Here is a 20,458-nt window from a genome sequence, read left to right on the forward strand (position 1 = left end):
TTCAAATATTTCATATTTCATATAATAAAATACAAAAGACAGTGAGTGAGTGGTGTCATCGGTCCCCTCATTTGCATACTGACCAGGATGTGCTTATAACTGTTTGGTGAAATTTAGCAGTGTTATTCTTGTTTGATTTTTCTCTTTCTATTCAAATCATCTTTTTGTTGGGGTGGACTTGTCCTTTAACGATCGTCAAGTTATATTTACCTTGTTTCCCAACTCGTGTATAAATTTCAGACCTCTGTGCATCTGTTATCCACTCCCTTCCATCAATGGTAAAGTAGGATATTAGGATCGTGTTCAAATGAAAATCATAATCCATTTTATGGTTCGAAATGAAATGTGAAATATAAATACTCAGAAAATATTTTCTGCCCAATTGATCGCGGGCCCGGCAGCCACTGTGCAGCGCCAGACCGACGTAGCTCTATCCCTTAAAATCGTTGAACACGAACAGGGTAGCAACAGCTCCTTTCTTTCAACGTTTGGGTCTGACGCGGTAGGTGGATTGAACCCCCAACCTCCCTATTGTGAGACGGGCGCTTACCAACTTAGCCAACACATCGGTTGAATCCATATTCAAATTCAATTCCAAAACTAAATTCAAATTCATATTCGAATTAAGTTCCAAGTCCAATTCAAAGTCAAGTTCTCATTCACCAAAGAACTTGAACAGAAAATGCAGAAAAAGGGAAACATCACACTGGCCTGATGTATTTTTGAAAGCAACATCATAATTTTTGGAATTTTAATATGACATATCAAAATCGTTCAAAGATCTTCATATTCAAATTCAAGTTCTCATTCACCAAGGAACTTGAACAGAAATTGCAAAAAAAGGGAAACATCACACTGGCCCGATGTATTTTTTAAAGCAACATAATAATTTTTGGAATTTTAATATGACATCAAAATCGTTCTTTTGCGGTGGTTCTCATCGGTTACATGGAGACGTATCTGGCTTAAAATGGTGGTTCTACATTCAAGACTTCTATTGTTTTATTATTTTCCTGGTTGTGATTTCTTGAATTTATGTTTATTTTTGTTCCTGTTTGTGTTTTCTATTTTGCGAAATCATGAATACTTTTCCCGATAAATTAATTTGGGATTAGTGCATCATCTAATCACCAAACAATTACGAATCACACTACACATTGCATTGGAAATTGTTCCATCCTATAATCAGATAATGTGATTACTAAAACAGTGACAAAATAACTTCTCAACAAATCGATTTGAAATCACATATGCAGAAATTGTTTCACTTCCTTCTCTAGTAAAGAAGGTTTGCCAAAAACACTGAAAACCAGGATCCTAATAATCTAACAAGTTTTTCTGCAATCCATAACTAGTTTATTTCTCCTATAACAGGGGCAATGAACTGTTAATATATTGATGATTCTAAATAACTTCATAACGAATCAAACAGCCTTCGACTTTTCTCAGAATTGCGTTTGTCCTCTCCTGAAAGGTGTATCGAACCCCAGAAGCTTTGATATTCTGGACAGTTTCTCCTTGATTTAAAACTCGTTAACTTCCCATTCTAGCAATTTTGCAATACATACCTAATTAACTTTCTATGAAATATTCAATGAAATATTCAATGAAGAGATGATTTTCTTTATACCAATTGGGAACGCTTCGTCTTAGATATGCCGTCTTCTTGCATAAGCACTGATGCATTAAGTCCCTCAAATGGGGTTGATATATGCCATCAGTTAAGGTTCTGGTGACTTATTCGACGCTGGGGGTGTTCTCGACACGTTTCATCTCGTGTTTATATGACGCCCCGGTGGGGATGGCAGACACGTGATGGGAAATCAAAATGGCGGACATGGCCTGACATTTCCAGCAAGAAGCAGGGTGAATAATGATTACAGTTTAGCTACTCTTCTGGAGACAATTTCATCTTACTCGAAACAGATTCTTCGATTAACTCGATGAATTTTACGCGCAAAGAAAGCACCTGCGAACCCGCATACTATAAGACGTGCATCCTATGTACCACACAATCTATAAAATGTTATGTTGGCTTCCACTGTGCATATTTAGCTACTTTTCTATATGTTTCTAGAATTCTAAATTTTGGAGTATTTTCATTTCGAATGTTTAATGATGAACTTGGGGACTTTAGAAAACTACACGCACACACACACCCACCCATACACATACATATATATATATACATATATATATATATATATATATATATATACATATAGATAGATAGATAGATGTGTGTGTGTGTGTATTTATGTATTTATGCATATATATATACAGTGCGTCCCAGAAAAAACGAAACCGAGATTTAGTGATGATTTATCATAACTTAATCATAGATAAAATAGACAAATGACCTACCAACGTAAAGCTTAGAATCTCTTCTTTCATCTGGTACTACTTAGATTATTCCTCATTCACGCATGAGTGAGCAAAAACAATTCAAAGAAAGGATGCCAAAAACTCATTTGGCGGGGTGTATCTAAATTTCAAAAAGAAAGTCACATGACTAAAAGGTTCAATATCTGCTCTTTTATTTGATACCTTAATCACAAAAAATGGTCAAGAAGTAAAAAAGCTATGATCCCTCGGATCAATGCTTGTATTTCCATAATTTCATTAAATGAACGTGTTTTCACCAGTTTCCCACAGAAGATATCGCACGGTAACAAAAGAGTTAATGCATGGCTGATCGTCAACAAAACGGAGTGTCGAGTGAGTTTGAACGCTAGCCTGTAAAACCTCTTCATTTTATGAAATTAGTGAAATTCAAGCCTTATTTCAAATAACCAGAACTTTGTTATTCCTTGACCATTTTCTGTAATTGAGGTATCAAATTAAAGAGCAGATATTGAACTTTTTAAAAATGTGGTTTTCTTTTTAAACCCAGATACGACCCGCCAAGTTACTTTTTGGAATCTCCTTTTCAAATTGTTTTTGCTCACTCATGCGTGAATGAGAAATAATTTAAGTAATTTCAGATGAAAGAGGAGATTCTAAGCTTTAAAATGGTAGGTCATTTGTCTATTGTATTTGTGATTAAGTTATGATAAATCATCGATAAATCTCGGTTTCGTTTTTTGTGGGACGCACTGTATATATATATGTGTGTATATAGCAAAATAGAATAGGTGAATAAAACAACCGTATAGAAAGAAAAGCTTTCTTTCTATACGGTTGTTTTATTCACCTTGTATTTTGCTTTATACTACCACAACCGACGCAGGACCTTCATTTTTGTCTCACCTGCATAGCAGAGTGAGACTATAGGCGCCGCTTTTCTGACGGCGGCGGCGGCGTCAACATCAAATCTTAACCTGAGGTTAAGTTTTTGAAATGACATCATAACTTAGAAAGTATATGGACCTAGTTCATAAAACTTGGCCATAAGGTTAATCAAGTATTACTGAACATCCTAGTAGAGTTTCATGTCACATGACCAAGGTCAAAGGTCATTTAGGGTCAATGAACTTTGGCCGATTTGGGGGTATCTGTTGAATTACAATCAAAACTTTAAAAGTTTTTGGATCTGATTCATGAAACTTGGACATAATAGTAATCAAGTATCACTGAACATCCTGTACAAGTTTCAGGTCACATGATCAAGGTCAAAGGTCATTTAGGGTCAATGAACTTTGGCCGAATTGGGGGTATTTGTTGAATTACCATCATAACTTTAAAAGTATGTTGGTCTAGTTCATAAAACTTGGACATAAGAGTAATCAAGTATCACTGAACATCCTGTGCACATTTTAGGTCACATGACCAAGATCAAAGGTCAATGAACTTTGGCCATAATGGGGGTATCTGTTGAATTACCATCATAACTTCACAAGTTTATTGATCTGACTTTTGAAACTTGGACATAAGAGTAATCAAGAATCATTGAATATCCTGTGCAAGTTTCAGGTCACATGATCAAGGTCAAAGGTCATGTGAGGTCAATGAACTTTGGCCACATTGGGGGTATTTGTTGAATTACCATCCTATCTCTGTAAAGTGTATTGGTCTAGTTCATAAAAGGTGGAAATAAGAGTAACCAAGTATCACTGAACATCTTGTGCGAGTTATAGTAGTTTTCAAAGTCAGCACTGCTGCTATGTTGAATATCGTGATGCAGGTGAGACGGCCAGAGGCATTCCACTTGTTATTTTTATATATATATATATATATATATATATATATATATATATATATATATATATATATATATATATATATATGCATATATGTGTAAAGCTTTATATGTACAACAGCTTTTGGCAACTCTTTTTTATTTAAATATTGTAAAGAAATGGATATATATGCATATGCATATATGTATATATGTATGCATGCAAACAACAATTAAAAACATTATGCATTTTATTTAGCAATTTCCACCAACAAAATAAACATTTATCAAAGTTAATTAGGCTACTCAATACTCAGACCCGAGTTGCACTTTAAATACAGATTTTTTTGTTTATGTTTTCTCCCCTTCATCTGCAGATGAGCCGGTAATTCGCCACATTGGACCCCGTCAACCGCCATATTGGGTGAGCTACAAACCGGAAGTAATCTACGTGAATGAAACAGACAACATTACTCTGACATGCAACACCAGCGCTCGACCCTCCGCCTTCATTACCTGGGTTAAAATGATACCAGGCCTACCAGATGGAGAAAATACTCTTGAACTGTCACCAGGAACAGGTGAATTGCCGATTGTTCCTCTTAGTAGTCTAATGAGACAGGGAGGGAGGGGGCCAGACAAAATTCCTGTAAAAAGCTGTGAGCGAGCAAACATAAGTGACTTTTTCTATACAAAAATATAAAGTATTTTGTCAACAATTTTGAAGTAATCGGTGTCATATTTCACAACTTCTCCTTATCTTTCTCTCTCTCTATCTCTCTCTGTCTTGAGGGGATCGTGAAAATTCTTGGGGTCTATGGTCCCTAAGCCCCCCCCCCCCCATACAGCCTTTACACCTATGGTTTATGTTACTTTTAAACACAACTTTACGCGGATTTAAAGGTAGGCCTTTTTTATTGTAAAGAAAATATTGGTAAAGAAGTAAAGATTCCATGATAAAAGTTACCAATGGCGAATTACAACAGTTTTTTGAAAAAATAACTGAACTTGAAAAGAAACTATGTGGAAGAAAAAAAAAAGTATGAATATGAAGTGATTCAGTTTTTATGTAACGTTTATTTAAAAAAAAAAAAAACCGCATCTCTCACGAATTAATAAATTCCAAACAGCTTAAGTAATTTCACTCAGTTCTAAATAAAGTAAAAAAAAAATTAAGAATTTATCTTTTGTCAATAAATAAAGTGCTGGGTCAGGGGTCCCTTGATATTAATCAGGAAGAGTACATTATATGATTTAAACCAAGAAAAATTATAATCATTTTCTTGAAGACAACCTTAAGATATACTATTCACTTTTTCAACTGTTTCGTCTCGATATCCGCCTTTTATTTTTCTTTTATTTTCAGAGTGAAGTCTTCCTTTAAATCCGAAGAGTGTATTAGTAAGGTTCACGTAGTGCAAATGGGTCTCTAAGGGGTTGATACACGTGCTGCCCGCACACACCCACAGTCGCCTTTTCCTTTCCTTGCAAGAAATATTAAGAAATTCCACTGCTGCCACCGATACTATTAAATGCAGAATCCGGAAGATTTCGTGACGAGATCACGTCTCACAAAATACGTTGTCCAAATTTGGATCGACTTTTGTTTCAGCACTTTAGTGTTTGTAGATGTATATCAGAAACTATTTTGACCCCCCCCCCCTCCTTCCCTAAAACAAAAATACGAAATAGAATAGACACGATGAAAGGATCAGCGGTCAAATTAACTTTGCATATGGGGAGTAATTCAGCAAGCTTCACGTTTGTTACGTTACAGTTCTCATCACGAGCCACAGGAATATGAATTGTTGAAATATGAGCTATAGCGGCAACCAGGGGTTGTATCGAAATATATCAGTATTAGTATCAATATCAGTATCAATCACATGAAATTGTATTATATTTCATATACTTTTTTGAGGGTTTATAGTTTATACTTTAAATCAGAAATATAAGTAAGCAAAGTGGTAGCTGGACCATCTGGGAATTAGATTTAGTGTGTATTAAATCGGACTCAAGGACGATTAGACCAAAGACTTCGTAGACCAAATGGGTTTAGATGGGTGTAGCCAACTACCTGAGAATAAGCCAACTGCTTGTAGACCTTGTGAATATAGGCCATTGACTGTCCCAATGCCCTGTTAACTCACATACTAACGTGTTCTTCCCTTTACGGCCTGTTCTTCTTTCATGTCGTTTCAGAAGAGACAAAACATGGATTCTTCACAATCAATAATGTGTCAAGATTCCAGAGCGGAGACTATCGCTGCCAGGCTACGAATCGGATCGGCCACACCTTCGAAACTGTGGCATTGGTCGTGCAATGTAAGTGTGCAGTGTGAAAATAATTTCACATTGTGGATATATACCTCAACTGTATGAGTGATCACAGTGTGTTCACATAGCGAACTTGGAAAATGTTTTTCTCATTATCACAATGCTCAAATCCAGCGGCGTGGGGACAATTTCACACTGTTGATACCTCGACACAGCAACAGTTCATAGTGTGTTCACATATGGGGCACTGTGAAAATATAATTGAAACTATTCATGCTCAAAGTCTGCAGTGTGGGGACGATTCACGCTGTGGATACCTCGACATTGCGACAGTTCACAGTGTGTTCACATAGTGGGCAATGTGAAAATATGGTTCATACTTTTGAAATGTTCAAATTCAGCAGTGTGGAAATGATTTCACACTATGAACACAGCAACAAGGTGAGTTTCCACAGTGTGTTCACATGGTGGACTATATGAAATGCGACTACACTTTTCAAATGCTCAAATGTATGAATACAAATATTATTTTACACCATTTCACAGTGTCACATACTGTTGCCACACTGCGGTCTTGAGCGGATCCATGGCAGTGAGAAAAAAAATTCTTGCATGTAAGATAATTGTATTCTTGTAATCATAAACTTCATTAGGAAACCATATTTTTCGTTAAATATTCTGATTCATTACCTTTGGTGCCATAAAATGCTTTTTTAAACATTCATTAAGGTGTCACAGGACCACGGAGCTGTTGCATGAGGTATCTTGAAGGTGATTTTTCGATGCCAAAAGTCCTCTCATCCAATCAGATACAAGGATTTCAGGACCACGGAGCAGTTGCATGAAGCATCTTGAAGGTGATTTTTCGATGCCAAAAGTCCTCTCATCCAATCAGATACAAGGATTTCAGGACCACGGAGCAGTTGCATGAAGCATCTTGAAGGTGATTTTTCGATGCCAAAAGTCCTCTCATCCAATCAGATACAAGGATTTCAGGACCAAGGAGCAGTTGCATGAAGCATCTTGAAGGTGATATTTCGATGCCAAAAGTCCTCTCATCCAATCAGATACAAGGATTTCAGGACCACGGAGCAGTTGCATGAAGCATCTTGAAGGTGATTTTTCGATGCCAAAAGTCCTCTCATCCAATTAGATACAAGGATTTCAGGAGCTGATCGCAGACGTCAGTGATTTTTTTTCGACCATTTATAATTAAGATTTAATACATGTTTTTATTGTTTAGATGAACCGGAGGTGAAGGTCGTACAACCGGACATTCGGGCTGCTCCAGGCAGATCGGTCACTTTCGGGTGTAACGTGAGCGCAAATCCTGAACCATTTGATTTCTTTTGGACCAAAGATGGCGCAAGGATAAGTGAAGACGATGCAGATCCCACACCTAACACGTACGTATTTTATTTGACATCACAAACAGTTTTCATAGGAAATATCGGGGGTTAATTTGTATATCCATTTGCATTTTGATTTCATATGAATTATAAAACGGTCTAATTTGGTGATAACATGTAAGTGTGATAGCTGAAACGGGATTCTTTTACTCAATATGCATAAATGCTTGAAAGCCTCTTTACATCTGTGCAGTGGTACCATGCACATGATGTGATGCATGAATAAGTCTTGTTAGCTGCGGATATGAAGTTGTCTTTACAGTTATCAGTTGGCATGTTTTTGGCAATTAAAAGTGTCTGTTTATGCATGAAATCCCTTTTCAAATACCCCACCCCCGTCCAGCATTTTGGTAAGCATCTTGGTCATGTTGTTCATTTAAGCATGCTTAGTGTTGTTGTATTTTTAGGAGTTCTTTGTAGCACGTTGAATGCTACATTGACAGTGTCTACCGAATTTTGGTGCTCAGCGAGTACTGACCTGCCTACTTCAATTCACATTCTACACTTCCTGGGGATTTTTAACAAAGAACTTTGGCACTGTGAACATGATGAAAAATTCACGGGGTAATGTGTATCCATTTAAGGAGTGGCGAACGTGGATATATATTTCGACTTGTTTTATCGCATCGGGTTATTGCGTCGGGTGGGGCAATCGCGTCTACCCGACCATTTGGGAAAAAAGGGCCACCTAAATTCCTGAAACCAGCACGAGGGTAATTAGGTGTCCAACCAATTTGAGGCAGTACTTTACCCAGTGCGGGAAGCATATTGTCCAGTAAGGTAAGAAAAATAAGTAGCAATTACTTTAGAATGAGCAAATTTTCATCACACTGGATAAATAAAAATGCCCAAAAGAAATGCCAAAATTTGGTTGGACACATATTTACCCTCATGTAGCATTTTTACCCAATATTTCTTTTTAGAGTGAACACAACGTGATGACACAAACCCATATATTACACCCAAACACTATCAGGGACTCGCACTCGGAACCCAACGGTCTTGGGATTTTCCGACCTAACCATCGTACATCTTTATACGTGTAATTTTTCCTTCTATCTACTTCCATCACTGCTAGATGACCGCCGGTGAACATTGGATGAAAATGATATTTTAGAGAAGAAAATACTTTTTGAAAACAAATCATAAACTAATTGATATATTTTTAGTTAATAAGTTGATAACCATCCACACATTGATCATGCGATACGCATGACATACTCTCTATTAAAGGGAAGTGCGACTCCGAATTTAAAATGTGTGAACAACTATCATTATGGAAGGAGCATTGTGGGATGTAAATTAATGTAATAATCACCTGCTTTATATTCACTTTGATGATTTAACATTCCATTTTACCAGAACAATTTGGCAAAGAATACTGTGATGGCCTGCAAATTCAATTAGCAATCTAGAAAACAATTAGAGACATCTTCATGTCTCGATAGATCAAATTCCTTGATTAAAAACGTGCCGATAATTTCCCGCCCACCGAGGACTCGATGCATAAAAATACGATTATAGTAACATCCCAAACTAATTGCAGCTAGCCAGCTAACATGCTAAGATTGCTCAGCTTATAGGTAATAAAAATAAACACTTTCAATGGAAGTCACCGTTAGATGGTTAATTTGCATAAAAGTAACTTTTAAAGCGAAGGGTCTCGAGTGTTTATTTTGAGCAATATGGGAGTGTAGCAAAATCAACTATCACTTTTCAAACGCAAGCATTATGCACCACATATTTGAGTTACTTGCATGGAGTGTGCGTCAGAATAAAAATGATTCTGATTTGAAAAAAAGCATGGCCGTCTTCCATTTATAATCCCTTTGCGTGAAATGCATTTGACGCAATTCTATATTGTAATATGATATTTGGTTTTTTTTCTTAAGTAATCCACGCAAGTTTCCATTGTTTGCAATGAATTTTTCTCTGGCATGTACTGTATGTCAATGCACACCTGCATGTATATAGGTTTGGGCATGATCAGCGCCTTGTCATTTTTTCTTATGTACAGACCTTGTGCATATAAGGTCATCCTAGCGCCCTCCCTTGGAGGATATAGGGATACGTGTAAACCATGTAACAGAGGTGTTACCATTGAAAACCTTAACGGGGTCGGATGAACATGTAACAAAAGACGGCACTAATACATTACATTATTTTACGTTGTTTATTTTGGTAGGTCTATATGAAACATCCTTTCTTTCGAATCATTGAGTCGATAGCGTTATTGCACTTTTACTTTATTCTATATTTAATTTCAAAATTTTACTTTAAGTTTAATAGAAGATAGCATGAAGATGATTTCTCGCACATCACAACAGTTTAAGCAGATTTACACTTTAACTTATGTGTTTCTGCGTGTTACGTTCTAAAAGGACACAATTGTGCACGGCTATGGAATTAGACTTTTGGGGTGAACTTAAAATTTAATTTTAATGGTTCACTCCCGTTCCCCTACGTACACACGGGCGTACACACACACACACACCCACACAAACCTTTCACATACCCCACACACACACACACCCAAACCTTTTCACCCCCCCCCCCCCCCCAGACACACACACACATTAAAGATGCGGGAAAATAATACCATTTATTTGTGATATGTGCATGATCACCCCTCCCACACAACACACACACACACAAATTCTTACTCACCCCCACAAATATATACATACACGCACACGCACAATCACCCATTTTAAGATGATTTCCCGTACACTAGAACAGCTCTTTCAGCAACGTGAAATATTTCAGATAACATTCTCGATATTAATCATCGATTTTTGTGTTCCCATTCCGACCATTTGCCCCAATGGTGTATTTTCATGTTGTTATTGTTTTTTATGTATTAATATCATCAGGATCCCCCTTACGTGTTTCTCGAATTTCACTAGGCAAGTTTAATTTCGCTTGTCGTTCACTCTTTAGATCTTTTTTTTATATTTAGTTTTGCTTAGCCTTAGTAGTATGCATCGTTAGAATGTTTGTTTTAATATTACATATTTTCTTTTTTTAATCAATGTTTTTTTTTCATTGTAACTACATTTATATCCATATATCAATTCAAATTTGTGTTATTCGCATAAAAATAGCACTAACCTTTCATTGTACCCTTTTTTTATTTTTCATTACATCTCGGCAAAAATAGGTATTGTCAGATTTAGACATTGAATTTGTACACACGATTCTTGTTTATTTCGGATATCATCACATTTGTATTGTATTAAGTTAATAAATTTAATTAATTTGATTTAATGTAGTCATAAACGATTTTCTTAAAAATAAGATATCGGAAGGCACCTGAATTAGCATGGCTTTAGAACCTTATTCATTGTTCTTATTTTTCGAACTAGTAAGTCAAAGAATGTAATAACTGAACAGATGCTTATTATTTATGATTTAGATGCTTATTACTTATGATTTATAATCAGTAGATTATTATACATCTTATCTTTTATAGGTGTAAAGTCTTTTTTTCTTCGCACATTATAAATTGCGTGGAAAGCTAATGAATCCGTATGTACGTGATTTTTTATTGGAGGGGGTGAAATTCATTTTTGCATGATAGGCATTTATCTAACACCTTTTCTGCAATCTGATATTTAGTATAAACAAATAGTTCTGATTGAAATTGGTTTCCTAATTGTGTTTATGTATCGTGTGATATACTACCGTAACAATTATCCAGTCTGTCGTGTATGTGTAGCAGTTCTTTAAACCAATATATCATTCTTCTTTTCTTCTTCTCTGTTCTGCCATTTGTTCTTGTCTACTGATTCTTCTCCTTTTTTATCAATTTACTTATTCTTCGTCTTCGCCATCTTTCTTCTTCTCCTCAGGCATCCCTCTTGTTAATATTATTCTACTTTCTCATTTTCTTCATCTTCTCCTTTAATTCTCTTATCTTTCTCTTCTACTATCTTTACATTTTTTTCGATTATATCCTGATTAATGTCCTCGTCTTCCTCCTTTCCAATCACTTTTTCCCCTTTCACTTTTTTTGTTTATTTATTTTCCTCATTTTTCCTCTTTCCATTTTATAATCTTTGTCACAATTACATAATATCTGTCTGTTGAATGCATATCACATTTCGAAGTAGCATTTCTAGAAGTAGAAAACCCATTAATACCTTTAATGTACAGTATCTAGATATTGTTTCGCTTTGTGAAAGGACTAACTTGCCTTGCAGGCATAATACAACTGACATGATTTATGATCAAAGCTTATCTATCTTCCGTACTTATATACAATATATGTGACTGTTTCTGTGATACAACAAACAAATTAACCCCAAACAGAGCATGTACCAGCTAATGCCATATTAACATCAAAATTATATTATCAGATGCTACTTATAATTGATTTGCTGCAAATATCACTTACGTTACAGTACACATTCTTATTCTAGCTCTTTTAATGTACAGATGTAGACATTATTGTTTACAATGTGCGTGGGTATGTGTGTGTGTAAAGATGCTGATGTGAGTTTGCGAGAGAGCCGGATTCTTAGTGGAATATTATTGTATACATGTACATGTATTTACATATATGTCACCATCCGTTATGTATTTCGAACATGAACTTGACGGGATTGATGGTAAAGTTACGCTTGACTTCTACAAGGTTCAAGATGTTTTATTTTATGAAGTTGCAAAGGAGATGTTTTTGAGATTCTTGAGGTAATGCAGCAAACGATAATAACAGCCGATAAAATGAATTGTGACATGAATAAAAAGAAATGATGTAATGCTAAGACTATTGCTATACTCCTGATTATATCAGTTATACTCATGTTTTGTTGTCCCAAATCGGAAATGTTATAGGATCCACAACTGCTTATTCCAAAAGCTAATGCCTTTAGGGCAGGACAGATGGGGAAAAAGTCAATTTAACTTTAATTTGATATTACTAAAGCAAACTCAAAATCATCTCGGTCGCTTCGCTCGTGCGAATTCTTGCACAACACGAGCATTCACGGATTGTGTGCTCATGTCTCTTATAGTGGAGCATTTCCATAAACTTTGCTCACTATTTCTATTAGCTTTTTAAATTCTTGCATCTGATTTGCCCAGGGCAAATTTGTCAGTGAAAATAACTGATAAAATGCTTCAAGAAAGACTGTTCCATTCGGTCGTCCAATTTCATATATTTTATATAGGCCTCTTCCTAAGTACCCTCTATTTCTATATTAACATCGGGGAGTACCACAGGGGGCAGTAGAACCCCCTTTATAATTTCAGTTAGTGCAAAAACAAGGAGAAATGTCGTTTAGAAGGGAAAAGGGGAAAGAAAAGTATAAGACGTGGAGGTCTAAGTTGTGTAACCTTCTTGTGCTATTTTATTCATCTGAGTAAAGAAAATAGCATCGCATTCAATTCGCGCCTCTCCCCCATATTAAAATACAATTGCTCTGCGCGTGATTGTGATGATAATTTTTGATATCCTTATAGGTTTGTTATTCTGAAGCTAGACCCAGAAACAGACTATGGAAATTACACCTGCGTGGTGACAAATCAGGTCGGAACGTCATCAGCCACGATAGTTGTAAGCGGTGAGTTGATCCCTTTTACCAACATGACTAATGGGGCGTTACACGCACAAAACTTGCGTTTGATTTCTATTCAACATTTACAGATCCTACTTAAAAGTTAGTAACAATGAAATGAACTTTTATACAATTGCTTATCGAACTTCAGTATTTTATTAGTGTAATAATGATAGAAGCAAAACTGGGGTGATTTTTATTTCATAGTTGGTCCTATCTTCTATAAAGATCTGATCGTATGCTCCGAAGGGAAGAGTGCTTCTATTGTGTGCGGGCAAGGCAGAATCCAGTAACATCCATATTAAACGCCTAAAAATCTCGCGTCGTTCCGATGTATAAAGTCCTACATGGAAGTAAGAGGTGTTTTCTTATCCTTTATTTGCAGGGCGCCCTCTAGCGCCAATTATAACCAACACTAATCCACAGGGTAAATTTCGTCACACCTACAATCTTACATGGGAATCTTCTACCAGGAGACGGAATGGTGTCCGAATCGACAATATCCCTGTCGCTCGATATATCATCAAGTATCAAAGAAAAGACATTCAAGTAAGAATATATCATTTGAAAAAGGTTATTATTGTTAAACGTGAAAGTCTAAGTTGCCACAGTCTTTTTCTAAAGGAGTATTCATGATTAATCGTCCCTTCTGTGACGCTCTGGGGCATGTTTCAAAAAACGAATTCGTTAGGGTAGCATCGCCGTCGCCATTATGGTAATTACGAGTAGCGTAACGAACCAATATAGGATCAGTCTGACATGCAGTTTAAAATTTCTAAAATGCTGCGAGCGAGCGAATCTAGCGACATTTTTTACCCTTTTAATACCAAATAATTTTGTGACAATTGTTTTCATAATATTCTTAAAACATATTTTAGCTTTTCCTTTTCTTTATTTTCCCCCTTTTTCTTAGCCATGAAGATTATAGTGGTCCTCGGCCCCAAGGCCACCCATCTGTACGCAATTAATTTTGTAATTATTATGGTGACATGGCCCAGCAGCCACATAAAAATATAGATTTCCATGATTGTTACCATCAGAGGACTATATATACCTTGTTTGATTATGAAATACGACCCTGAACTGGAAGATATGGTGTTTAGCACAGGCGAATGATCATAAACATGATGAATTTTCAACTCTTGATATCAAAGCGTATTTCAAAGGTTTCGTGACAAATCAAAATTGTCTTTTTTCGGCATATGCATTAAAATGTTTTTATTATTTTGTTTTTACCTCAGTATAGATCAGGTAAAATGGTTCCCGTCCTATGGCCCAACGAGGCCTTATCGGAGACTGTCCAAGGCAAACAATTTATAATACTCCGTGACTTGAAGGAGAATAGCTCATACGTAGGACGCGTGTGTCCTCAGAGTGACTATGGCCTGGGAGATTGCGTATCGTACACATTTACAACGTCCTCGGGTAAGTTGCGCTCTGTGTGTGTGGGTGGGTGTGTGTGCGTGTGTTGTTTAGTAGGGAACATAATTCACTTCTAGCTCTTACGAAGTTATCTCCACGTGCCTGTTGATCTATCCTATATTTTCGACTAAATTGGCATAAGTATCATTGTTTTATTTCAAAAGGCATTTGAATTGTATTTTATATATTATTGTTGATATGTATAAACTGTATTCATTTTGCTGTTCAAGTGGATATTTAAAAGATATACACTCTTAAAACATATCAGTCAAATTGACTAGACCAGTAGTCAACTGGGAGCAACTGATATGGCAATCACTGAAATAGCTCTTTTCTAGTACAATATGACTAGAAAATAGTCAAATATAAATGATAATAACTCTTATTTACCCAGGGTAGCCAGTCTCAGCTATAAGCTGTTCCTCCAGTGAGCCCTGCAAAACATAATTATTACAAAACATATAGTTATTATTACCCTTCTCAATTCTCACATGTCGAGTGCCCGACAAGAAGGCAGAAGGTCCCATTTTTATCAGTCTTTGGTATGACTCGGCCGGGAATCGAACCCACGACCTCCCGTCCATGAGGCGGGCGCTCTACCACTGAGCCACCATGTCCGGTTCAATAGGACTAGAATAACAGTTGCACCCAGCTGATCCTATTAACTAGTCATTTTTGACTGATTTGTTTTTAGAGTGTATATGAAAAGAAAGAAGAACCGCAATTTGCATTTTTACCAATTACTAGTTTTATTTTGTGATTGTCGTGCTTGTCATGGATGTAGTAGTAGATATATGGTAGTTGTAGAAGCAGTAGTAGTGGTAGTAGTAGTAGTAGTAGTAGTAGTGTACATCAACACCTGCACTATACAATTTCTGTTACCATGATTACCAAACGGACAATTCATACAAGTAAACAAACAATAAGTTAAGATATGCAATGACATGATTGAATTTATATGTTCTTTATTCTGTTACTTTTCAGTTGACTTTAAATCCCCTGCTACACCTAAGTCGGCCTATGCGGTCAGTTGCACAGGTAAGTGTCGAAACAGAGACAATAGTTAGGCCGTGTTTATGCTTCCACTTTTCAGGCCAGAATCAGCGTTTCCAAACGTGATTAGTCCAAAACACGGTTGCGTCCATGCTTACTTTCATTTAAACGCTGTTTCAAAACGCCGATCGTAAACTCACAAAAAGGTGCGTTTGTAAACGTCGTTTGACCAGAATCAGGCTTTCTGGGGAAGTATAAACAGAACTACGATCGTAAACGTGTTTAAATGACGTCATTTGGTACATGCTTCCGGTAAGATGAAAATCCGCGGGCAAATACAGTCGTATTGCTCCATGTTATCTCCACGTAATAACAATCAGGAAAAAAGGCGCGCCCAATTCGACCTCGCTTTACGATGCGAAGCCAGCTGGAGATCATGATTTGCTCTGAAAAGTTAAGCATAAACAGCACTCCCAGAACCACGTTTACGATCAGCGTTTTGAATCGACGTTTGAAATCGCTGATTGTGTCCTCGCAATGGAAGCATAAACACACCCTTAGTTTTCGCTCCACGACGCATTTAAGAATACAGAAAATGCTTTGTAGAATGCCCTTCATGACAAAAAACAACCAGGGGAAGTCTTTACACTTAAAAAAATGAAGAGCTAATTTAGCACTTATGGAGTTTGTACAGTGTCTGCACTTCGGAGTGCTGATTTTTCTTGTTCAAATTTGAATGAATGTATCAGCACTCTGAGATGCAGTCACGCTACAAGCTATTTAGCTACTAAATTAGCAATTTATTTCTTAGAGTTGTCAGAAATTGGACTTTGGAGAAAAGTCAAACTTGCCATTTTCCCTCAGCTCCGAAACTTATATTATCATGGATGATGGACGAAACCCTTGTTTCGGTCACCAGTCCTCCCAGCAAATCTTTTGGGAATTCAGGAATGTTTGAAACTTCTTGTAATGTCATGACTTTAATTTATTTTTAGGCACCTTATTTTACCTTAAAACACTGCGTGCGAAATCGGTCACCAGCCCTGAGAGCATGCTGTAAAGTCAAAGTAACTGTTTTATGAAGCAACCCAGTGTCATGCTTATACACTTTGATAAATATATATATATATATTTATATATTGTCACAATCTTGATATGCTTTTCACCCATACAACTGTTAATTTCTAGCAATCAGTAAACTGTTAAAAGATAACTTTTGAAATGAAATCTTCATACAATTTCTTCTTCAGATTCTGATTCCTGCATTGAGACGTGGACACCCTCCTCATCGAGTGCTGAGAGATTTTCAATACTTGTCATGGCAACAGCAACAATCATGTCCTGTCTTTTGATGTCATAATCATCTGTACTTTTTTTTTCATTAGACTCATTTTCATGATCTACATACTATATGGTGTTTATGTTGAGAATTATATAATTTTCAGCACATGGGGCTGACTTTTTTTCTGTTTTAGACTAACGAATAAAGGAAGGATAATTTTAAATAGTTCTTTTACCCGAAATGGAAAAAATCGTAAAGAGTAGCATATAGTTCACCATGTAATACCTTGCTCTAATTAATGATAATCATTTTAACGCCAGAGACCACAGTGTAGGTATGTAAACTGAATTACGAATTCCAAATACATAGTGTCCTAGAAAAGAATTGGAACTTGCACCCATGTATCTTATAGTAAAGACATGAATGGGGGAAGAGAACAAAAATATATATATATATTGAGCATGAAAAAATCATCAAGAAAGATTAGCGCGTGGATGGTGGTGCTCCAAATTCATCGACAATACTGGAAGATTCGCATATGGCCCGTGGACTAAAAAGCATTTCATGAAACATTTTAGTCAGATCCAAGGATTTCAATAGCTTATACTAGTTTTCAGTGACAAATGCTCCTATGATCCAAAACAAAAGTACGAAGCACCGTTTGAGATTGTGAATAAAATATACAAGCCGTCGCTCTAAGGTTACATGTACGTAAAAGAAAACGATGAAAGCAGTAGCGTAATTGAAGTTGAAGCACTGGTAATAGCAGATGCATTAAGAAGTTATAGAAGTAATAGTAGACCAAAAAGAAGTAGAAATATAGTAGTAGAAATAGTAGTAGTAGTAGTAATAGTAGTAGTAGTAGTAGTTGTAGTACATGTAGTAGTAGTAGTAGTAGTAGTAGTAGTAGCGGTAGTAGTAGTAGTAGTAGTAGTAGCAGTAGTAGTAGCAGTAGTATTAGCAGTAGTAAAAGTAAAGGTAGCAGCAGCAGTAGTTGCAGTAACTGCAGCATAAGTAGCAGAAGTGGTAGAAGCAGTAGTAGTACATTTGTAGCATGATTCCCCTACCTTTATTTTTTTTTACTTTTTTTAATACTTTTTTATACTTTTTTCAAACGTAAAGGCGTAAGAAATCTGATTAAAGATAGCATATCATAATTTCCCCCACCACAAATTTTTAATTCATTTTTTCCAAGATAAAGCCTTTTTAGATATTTTTCTTTTTTGCATTTTAAACTGCTTCTAGTAGTTTTATCAATACCGAAAATATAAAAAAAAACAATGATCTAATAATCTAGCAATATTGGAAGAAAATATATACCTGCAGTGTGTAAATATATGATATGATATTATGTCAACTGCCTTAGAATACATTCTATGGAAACTACGTCATTGTAAATACGTGTATATTTATTGTTCCTTTGTAATAAATTTTAGGCCTTACTGGATTTTGTGAATATAGAAAAGATCTACTGGAATTTTGTATAGACGTGAATCACACAAATTTCACACGAAATATGCGTGCTATATTCTTTATGTGAATATTATGGTGTATAATATCATTGCGTAATTATATTCTGAATTGTCTTTTTCCTCGTAACCTAGGGATTTGTGGTCTATTACACTTGTTTACCGTCAAGGAATAGTTACATGTAACTCAGGGGCCGCTGAAGCGGGGGGCTGGGGGTGGCTTCAGCCCCCCACTATTTTCCAAAACCGTGTACAAAAACGTAAAAATGACCATATGATTGTGATTTTGTGCATGGTCAGCCCCCCCCCCCCCCCCGCCGCACTTTGAAAACCGTTCCGCGGCCCCTGTAACTTTGGAGCATTTGGTAACAATTGATGAAGAGTTTCGTTAGTGATTTTTACTCACAGGTTGCTCCCAGTCAATCAGAATGTTAGCGGATTTTTTATCACTGTCAAAGCCTTTTATGAAACACGCCCCTGATTTTTACTCTGCTTTACTTTATTTGGTATTTATTCTTCCCATTTTCTTTTATTTTCATTTGTTTTTTCTTTCTACTTCTTTGCTCTTCTTTCCCTCTTTTATTTGCTTTTGTTCAAATAATCCATTTCTTTCTCTTTTCTTTATTTCCTCGTTTTCATATTCGATTGGATGTTTTTTATGTATAAGAATGATCAAATTGAACGTAGTCATTTTAATAGTGTAGATTGTTGATATCGAGAATGTATAAGTTTTTAATATTTCAGTTAAAATCTATTTATGTCATAAATATACTTAACGGATAGGCTCATAACGTAGCCGACGTTAACTGTTTTATGTGCCAACTGGGAATCGATGTCATAGTCATTCATTGAAGAATATATTTCTGAATTCAAAGGAATTCAATATGAAAATGATTAGATTACTGTTTCTGATTGTGTACATTATGTGTTTGTTTGTTTGTACTAGAACGTAATGAAACTTTGTATCTTGATGTCATCGGTAACCTCACAACCACATCCGCGAAAACTACTTCAGACATTCACAGACTATTATGATTTAATATCGTTCGGATTAGAGTAATTTTCGCTGTTTTAATTAAGCATATAGAAGAATAAAAAAAGATCATTAAACATTCCCTCGGAACTAACTCTCTGCTACCCAACTGGCTGCAAATGGAACAATTTGAAGGAAATTTTGGATTATATTTGCATCCCCCCCCCCCTCGATTGCAGGTAAATTGTCAGATACAGACACAAACGCCCAAGATGGAAGTTGGATATGACGTGCGTACCACAAAAAAGGTAACCCGTATTCAGAGATAGATTTCACAACTATTGTTAACTGTGTTTTTACAATGGATTTGATACTAACAGTGAGAATGGAATCTCATCTTTCATTTAAGACCAACAACTTAGCATCGTTCATGCATGGCAAATGTTACAAACAAATTACATTGCGGCATATCAGATACGATTTCCGCAGAGACTCACGTATGAATCTGAATCGATTTTTTGTTCAGGAATCAGTGAGTGAAACTTAACAAATAATACAAAATAAATGCTAATGAGCCAATAGTCGAATAGGCACGGTCGTCGATTTCTCACGAACGAATCTTGCCCCTGGAATACATGATGAAATGTATAAACGTAGTAAAAAATAACTATATAAAAATGTACAACATTTTAACACAAAAACTAATCTCGTGAAACCATACGACAAAACTGCAAAAGGCGATTATACACACTCTAGAAAGGAATTGCTAATTTAGTACCTAAAGAGCTTGTATCGTGACTGCACATCGAAGTGCTGATATAGTAATTTAAACTAGAAAAATCAGCACTCAGAAGTGCAGTCACTATACAAGCTCTGTAAATTAGCTTTCCATTTAATAATGCATTACAATACATCAATAATTACACACTGTAAAAAATATTGGGCAAAATTTTAACCT

At 36.0% G+C, this 20,458-nt stretch overlaps 1 protein-coding gene across 2 annotated transcripts in view; it reads left to right on the forward strand.

Moving 5' to 3' along the window:
- LOC121420229 (limbic system-associated membrane protein-like) overlaps positions 1-17,910 on the forward strand; it is a 34,060-nt gene extending 16,150 nt beyond the window's left edge. Inside the window, exons 5-13 of one of the 2 annotated variants that reach the window (XM_041614791.1) lie at positions 4,495-4,698; positions 6,320-6,442; positions 7,638-7,800; positions 10,677-10,709; positions 13,267-13,367; positions 13,747-13,910; positions 14,603-14,786; positions 15,768-15,821; positions 17,027-17,910. In XM_041614791.1, the coding sequence (XP_041470725.1) occupies positions 4,495-4,698; positions 6,320-6,442; positions 7,638-7,800; positions 10,677-10,709; positions 13,267-13,367; positions 13,747-13,910; positions 14,603-14,786; positions 15,768-15,821; positions 17,027-17,136 (1,136 nt within the window). In that variant the 3' untranslated portion in view covers positions 17,137-17,910. The remainder of the gene's footprint in view (positions 1-4,494; positions 4,699-6,319; positions 6,443-7,637; positions 7,801-10,676; positions 10,710-13,266; positions 13,368-13,746; positions 13,911-14,602; positions 14,787-15,767; positions 15,822-17,026) is intronic. The other variant, XM_041614792.1, reaches the window with a different exon arrangement.
- Positions 17,911-20,458: the final 2,548 nt, after the last annotated feature.

The sequence above is a fragment of the Lytechinus variegatus genome, chromosome 8, assembly GCF_018143015.1.
Source record: "Lytechinus variegatus isolate NC3 chromosome 8, Lvar_3.0, whole genome shotgun sequence".
NCBI classification, from domain to species: domain Eukaryota; kingdom Metazoa; phylum Echinodermata; class Echinoidea; order Temnopleuroida; family Toxopneustidae; genus Lytechinus; species Lytechinus variegatus.